A 7,300-nucleotide genomic window follows, 5' to 3' on the forward strand; every position below is an offset into this window, starting at 1 on the left:
GAAGCTATTATAAGGGTATGTAATAAAAGTAATTTACAAAGTGTACAAAATTACAATCATAAAATCGCTAAGGACAGATTAACGTTGCGTTTGAGTTGCGGGAATTTGCCGCAAAAGTTTTAATGAAGTCGGTTACACTTGGAGAGTTCCCGACTCTGAAATTCAAAACACACAAGTATTAAGTAAAGTATAATTTGTAGTATATTAAATTGGCCTTAATGGGGCCTTTTAACACGACAGCGGAATTCGTTATAGGTAATTTACTTTCGTATGGTCTAAGTCTGTATGCCGTACGTTCGTTCATAAAAGACATCATCATAATCCTATTAAGGTTCCACTGCGGAATACGGGCGTTGCTCTAAAACCCTCTGTCACAGTACGGAGGGTTTTAGAGCACGGACTTATTACTCTATCTATATGACGACCTGCCTGACGCAACGGTGAGTGCTATGAATTTAAGTCGGAGGTCCAGGGTTCGATTTCCAGCACGGGCAATTTAGGAATTTACAATTTCTGAATTAGGCTAGTTACCACTCTACCAACAAAGACGTGCTGCTAAGCGACATAGTGTTCCGGTGCGATGGCGAAAACAAATTAGGGGTACGACTACCATACTCCCTAACAGCAGGGCTAGCAAAGCGGGAGATAAAAATTATATCCCCCGATTATATCCCCTGACACGATTACGTGCTCACCTGCTAAATCACTGGAACATGGAATAGGAGAAGTTTACCCCCGTTTATGCGTGTTACCAATACCAATTATACCAATCGGCTGTCTAAATATGAAAGTAAATTCCTTAAAAAATCAGAAACTTTCATTTATAGAATGATGACTTTTATAATATGATTTCATCACCTATTTTTGATGTCTTTGGAATTGGAATTTTTAAAACTTGTGAAACGAGTATTTCTTTAAAACCAAAATTTCATGGATGTTACTTGTAAAATAAATTTGTAAATGAAGGATTTTATACAAATTTATACCCCCCATTTAACCCTTTTAGGGTTGGAATTTTCAAAAATCCTTTTGTAGCAGATGCCTACGTTGTAATAACTATCTGTGTGCAAAATTTCAGCCCAATCCGCCAAGTGGTTAGAGCTGTGCGTTGGTAGATCAGTCAGTCACACATATATTATTTGGATATTATTTCCACTTGTGTGTTAGTGCTCTGAGAGTTGATAAAGCTGTGGGAGAAGATAAATTTATATCCTTTCCCCGGGGACATAATTGTCTCCTGCCCAAGCAAGCCGTGCAGGTTAGCCCGCTACCATCTTATACTGCACCATCACTTACGCCGAGAGATTGCAATCAAGTTCTAACTTGAATGAAACAACACTCAATCAATAATTTAGGTCTTTTATTCTGAACCTTGCCAGCACTGTCTTCTGGTCTGAAAAGATTGCCGATGTAGTTACATGCGCATGATGCTTAATATCTACGCCTCACGTAAATAGACCCAGGATCTCACTATTACAGCCATGTTCTTTGCATGCCCTAAGAAATGTGGCTCTATTTAGGTATAGGCTATATCAAACGTTACCAAAGTGCAAGCATAAATACTTTATTTTTATCTATATTAATTTATTATTTCCTATCTTATATAAATTTAAAATGCATATAAAAATTTTCGGAACCGACAGGATTTGAACCTGCGACTCTCGGGCAATCGCGGCCTGAGCGCTTTCACCAATTAAGCTAAGGGTCTCCTACCATCGATGCCGAAATTAGTATATGCCTTTCACATCAGTCTTATAGTGACTGTAGCGTCATCTAGTATTAAACGTTGCAGTATCGATCTACTTTTTCAAAGGTCCATATTACAATGAGACACGTTTGAAACAAGAATATGGACCTTGGAAAAAGTAGATCGAAACTGCAACGTTGCGATTGCCCGAGAGTCGCAGTTTCAAATCCTGTCGGTTCCCAAAAATTTTTATATGCATTTCAAATTTATATAATTGATAATTCCTCCAAGTGTAGGAAAAACACTAATAAAAATTATAAAAATATATTTTCTATCTTATTATCTAACACTGAAAAGGAATGTAAATGTCATGATTCCAAACGTTCGCTAGCGCTACCAACCTATCAACTTTCAAATGTCACTCGCTTTCGGACTATTCTCGCTAACGTACTACGCGGCGCGGCGCGCACGTCCTTGTTAATTCAGGACTTCAACACTTTCTTATCATCCACTATCTTCGACTATTGCTGCCAGCATCTATACTTGAAACCGCCAATGAGACCTATGGAGCCAGGAGCGGGGTACCCCAAATAGGAGAATCCTGCGTCGACCGGTAAGTGGCATACGTACATACTTTCAGTGTTAGAACTTTAATACGTTACAAATATTTTCTATTTACCAATTGGTTGGCCGTATGTACGTTCATTGGCTTCCTTGTACGTTAAATCCCTAACCGCTTATTGCATCATCATCATCATCATATCAACCCATTACTGGCCACAGAGTACGGCAAGGTGATTACCTATCTCGCGACAGGTTTGCGACAGGCGTAAATCTTGCAATCAATGCTGTCAAACGTCACTTTTCCATACAATAAATAAACAAAAGTGACGTTTGACAGCAGTTATTGCAAGATTTACGCCTGTCGCAAACCTGTCACGAGAAACGTAATCACCCTGCGGGTCACCTCTCAGAATGAGAAGGGTTTACGCCGTAGTCTACCACGCTGGCCAAGTGCGCATTGCTATACGTCACACGCCGTTGAATATTATGGAGAACTCTCAGGCATGCAGGTTTCCTCACGATGTTTTCCTTCTCCGTTGAAAGCGATGAATATTAAAATTGCTTAAATTAAAACGCACATAACTCCGAAAAGTCAGTGGTGTAGCGGTGCTCGAACTCGGTGTGCACGGAAGGAGAGCTGTAGCTTTACCCACTAACCATTGCATACTAATGATAAAATAATTTAACTCATAAACGTTTGGTCAACTTTTTCCGAAAACAATTTTTTTTTAGGTTTCCGGTTTTCATTCAGTCTATCCTCAATCAAGTTAAAAAACTATTTGATCTGAGGATTTATTTATTTCACGAACTAACTTTGCTTTTGTGTTACAAAATTTACAATTCACACATTCATTTATAGTTAACATGGGAGTAGAAAGAGCGGAAAATAAAGGAAAGCTCCTTTTATTCCTTTCTTTTATTCTTTGCCGATTCCCCGTTTAATATCCGGAGCGCAATTGTTCAAGTGGGACTCCAGGTCTTTTGTCGGTCTATTATGATACAGTTGAGACCTTTTAACGATATCATTCTATAACTCGGACCTGTACCTACTTAATTGCTTCAGTCTAGTGTTTTAAAATTCAATACCTAATCAAAAGTCAAAGTCAAAGTCAAATATTTCTTTATTCGAATAGGCACTTACATGGCCCTTTTGACATTACATGTAAAATATGAGATAGAAGTGAGTTGATGGCGATAACAAAATTCGTCAACTTAAAACTAAAGCTACGAGGGTTCTAAACGCGTCCTGGTCTACAAACTTAGCCCGTTGTTTTTTTTTTACATTGTCATTTAAAACTATTAAAGAAGCAACCTGGTTAGACACCCAAGCATTTTTATCGTTGACGTAGTCCTTGATATTATAATAGGACTTTCCTATGAGCTTACGTTCAATACAAACTTTTAACTTTTTCAGAGATATCTCCAAGATATAAACTGGTAGTTTATTCTAAAATTGTATACAACTTTCTTTAAATGAATAACTTTTTTTATGCAGTCTAGTATAGATATTTTTAGGTATTGCATTTCAAGCTAGTGCCTACTAAGTATTAAGAACAGGATTATTAATTCATATTAGGTATCAGCTTAAAATTAGGGAATTAGCATTTCCAAATGTTTCTTCTCATGTCTCATAGAGCACGTTATACGGTTGTTCCTAGTTATTGTCTTGCCTGCCAACTCGCTCTAAAAACAAAAACCTTTCTCTTATAAAAGAGGAAAGCTTTGTCGGATGCCCAGCTGTGGGATATGAATCGGCTAAGGATTTTGAAGACACGACAAGTACAAGGGCTCCAATATTAGCGGCTTAAAACGATTACTGTTCCCAGAAGAAACGTACAAAAAGCTCAGCTTCGTATAGTACTATTACCGGCTGTTGCCCGCGGCTTCTTGGTTTCCCTTAAACCCTGCAGGAACCGTACATTTTCCCGGGATAAAAAGCTGCATATGTGTTAATCCAGGGTATAATCTATCTCCATTCCAAAATTCAGTCAAATTGGTTCAGTACTTTATGCGTGGAAGAGTAACAAGAGTAACATCTATCGTTCCATCCATACTTACAAGTTACAAACTTTTAAATTAATCGTAATAGTATGATTACACCCTATTTTGATGTAATTTTGTAATACTCTTGTGTTGGATTTGGGTTTAAAAAATTTCAATATCTCTATAAAGTCTTTGGTACTGGGTATTATGACTAATACGATTTTAATCTTTGAACCAACTAAAACTTACATTTCGGTGAGTTGTCTTTAAAACCCTTTCTCTCACGACAGAGAAAGTCTGTGCTCAGCAATGGCACGTTATTAGTCTGATGATAAAGTAACTCTATTGTAGCTTAAAACTTAGGCTTAAAAGCCTGCTTAACCTTATTTCAGACTTAAGAAACAGTTAAAGAGAGAGAAACTTGTGTATGCGACATAAATTTGTCTTGTCTTAACGTTTTTCGGCGGGTAGTTGCATAATAAGAAACACGTTATTTTAGTGTATCTCTCTTAAAAATTGAATTTATAATTGAATTAATGACCTTTAAACAATTAATAATGCATTAATATCTTCATACCTGCCAGCAGTGTCCCATAAAGGTAAATCCATACAATATAACTGTAGATAACACTTGAACTTAAACTACTACCAACAACAAACACACAAAACAGCTAGTCAACAATGGAATCTATTAAGAAATCTGTGGATGATCTGTCTCTACATTTTCACAAAACTATGGCTGAATTCCAACAAAATCTGCAGTCTGCTATCCCGGCAACCAGTCCCACCTCAAATATAGCTTCACAGTTTAGCTCGTTCCGAAACTTTGTCATGACCGCTTTGAACAGTCTTCAGGGGCAGCTAGAACTTCTAAGTCAGCAGATGGATGAGCAGGAAACAAGAAGCCGTAGGAAAATTCTTCTGTTTCATGGTGTCCCTGAAACTGCCAAGGAAGATGTGCCTGCCACTGTTGTAAAAATCTTGAAAGATCATCTTCAAATGCATGAGCTTTCTGTGGCAGCGATTAGTCGGTGCCATCGAATAGGGCAGACTGGTGGTGACAAACCAAGAGCACTGCTTGTAAAACTCTGTGACCAGTCCGTTAGAAACAAGATCTGGTTTTCTAAAAAAAACTTTAAAGGCACCGGGATTACTTTGGGAGAGTTCTTGACCAAGATCCGGCATGAAGCTTTCGTGGCAGCCAGACTACAGCTGGGCCTATCAAAGTCTTGGACAAAAAATGGTCGGATAATTGTGATTGGATCTGATGGTAAGCGACATTCTATCACTACGAAGGCTCAGTTAACTGCTATTTCTTCGGGATGTGGTAGAGAAGCAGCCTCCAGTGTTCTAGCTGGACCTGCTACAGTTGCTTCTAAGCCGCACGCTGGTCCCTCTCAAATTTCTAGATCAAGAAGAGTGGTGAAGAAATAGCGCTGATGTGCAGTTAAGAGTAGTTTTTTGATGATTTGTTGTCATTTAGTAATTACCAGTTATCCATAACTAACTTTATATATATTCTTTCCCTCTCTATTTTATAACTTAAAGTATACTTTTGTTTCTTATATTGAATTTTGTGTTAGTATAATTCACTCTGATTTGGGTGTCTACTTTTAATTTTATTTGTACCTGCTTTTAAATTTATAATTTTAGTTGTCAAACGTCAACTTATTGCATTGTTGTTGTTATGAAAGTTCAGAATACTCATGTTGTACAGCACTGGGTTCTTGCTTTTTGTTGTAATAGTTATAACAATATGGCTGTATTCTCTTTGGCTAAGGCACTGAACTAGAATATGTTTATATTAATTAACTGGTCTGTGGTTATAATACCTTCTTTGCCAGTGACTTTGCACTCGTGTTTGTATCCTCTTTGTGACGCGTCGCCAGCGAGCCTGCATTGCGGTATTGTTGACGTTTGGCTTTCAATGCTTGTATACTCATTGTTTTATATGATGTTTTTGTCATATTTTTAGAGAATTGTGTTAATGATAGACAAGAACTTCATGTTTTGTAATTAGGTTAGATCTTTATTTCTATGTCAATTAAGTTGTTTTCTTTTGATGATTGTTTTTTCTTAAGTTTAAACCTTAGGAATTTACACTGTCGGCAGGCAATATGTTTAGCACGTTTTAAATTATAATATATATATATTTTTTTTATATTATTATTATTTTTATCGTATTTTATAATATTATTATTTTAATTGTATTATGAATATTGGGGATGATATTTCTTGTAGTGACAGTAGTGATAGCTCTGATGAGGTAACCTTCTTTTCTCCTGTTTGTTCCTCTGATGGAAGCTTCCATAGCACTTCGTTACCTTTAAATACACGCCTTGAGTCCGCTTTTGCGGGGTATCCTAAGAATTTCAACGTAGTTCACATAAATGCGCAGAGTATTCCTGCACACTTCCCAGACCTTTTAACCTCTTTTGATGTTAGGAACGTCCATGCTATTCTAGTTTCAGAGTCTTTTTTAAAGCCGTGCCTTCCCTCTACCTCTTATTCTCTTCCTGGCTTCCATCTAATTCGAAATGACCGTGTGGGTAAAGGTGGTGGGGGAGTTGCGATCTACCTACGCAGCCACATTCCATTTTCCATTTTAAATAAGTCATCGTCAACTTATGCTGAATCTTCGGAACATTTATTTTTAGAACTACTGTTTGGTAATTTAAAAGTGCTCTTAGGTGTATTTTACAGTCCATCGCTTCGAATAGATTACTTTCACGAATTTGAAACTCTACTAGAGACTTATGTGCCACATGCAGATCATATAATAATTATGGGTGATTTTAATACTTGCCTCGTTAAAGATGATTCGCGGGCCCATAAGCTAAAAAATATAATAAATAGCACAAATTTGTCTTTGCTTCCAACGAGTCCCACACATTTCTTTCCGAACTGCTCGCCTTCACAGCTGGATTTGATGATTGTCTCTGCATCGGCGTATGTTAGTTCTTTTGGCCAGCTTTCTGCGGAAGCCTTTTCTTACCACGATTTGGTATACCTATCCTATAATGTGCGCCCGCCTAAGCTCAAGCCAACAACAGTCATGCGTCGTAG

At 37.5% G+C, this 7,300-nt stretch overlaps 1 protein-coding gene across 1 annotated transcript; it reads left to right on the forward strand.

Moving 5' to 3' along the window:
- The first annotated feature begins 4,702 nt into the window (after window positions 1-4,702).
- On the forward strand, window positions 4,703-5,748 carry LOC120623264. Its single transcript, XM_039889184.1, has one exon. The coding sequence runs from the start codon at window positions 4,916-4,918 to the stop codon at window positions 5,666-5,668; it is 753 nt and encodes a 250-aa protein (XP_039745118.1). The 5' UTR covers window positions 4,703-4,915; the 3' UTR covers window positions 5,669-5,748.
- The last annotated feature ends 1,552 nt before the right edge of the window (window positions 5,749-7,300 follow it).

The sequence above is a fragment of the Pararge aegeria genome, chromosome 4, assembly GCF_905163445.1.
Source record: "Pararge aegeria chromosome 4, ilParAegt1.1, whole genome shotgun sequence".
NCBI classification, from domain to species: Eukaryota; Metazoa; Arthropoda; class Insecta; order Lepidoptera; family Nymphalidae; genus Pararge; species Pararge aegeria.

Bases quoted from the DNA above. Each gene is read 5' to 3' on its own strand.
- LOC120623264 (XM_039889184.1), top strand. From the start codon at position 4,916: ATGGAATCTATTAAGAAATCTGTGGATGATCTGTCTCTACATTTTCAC.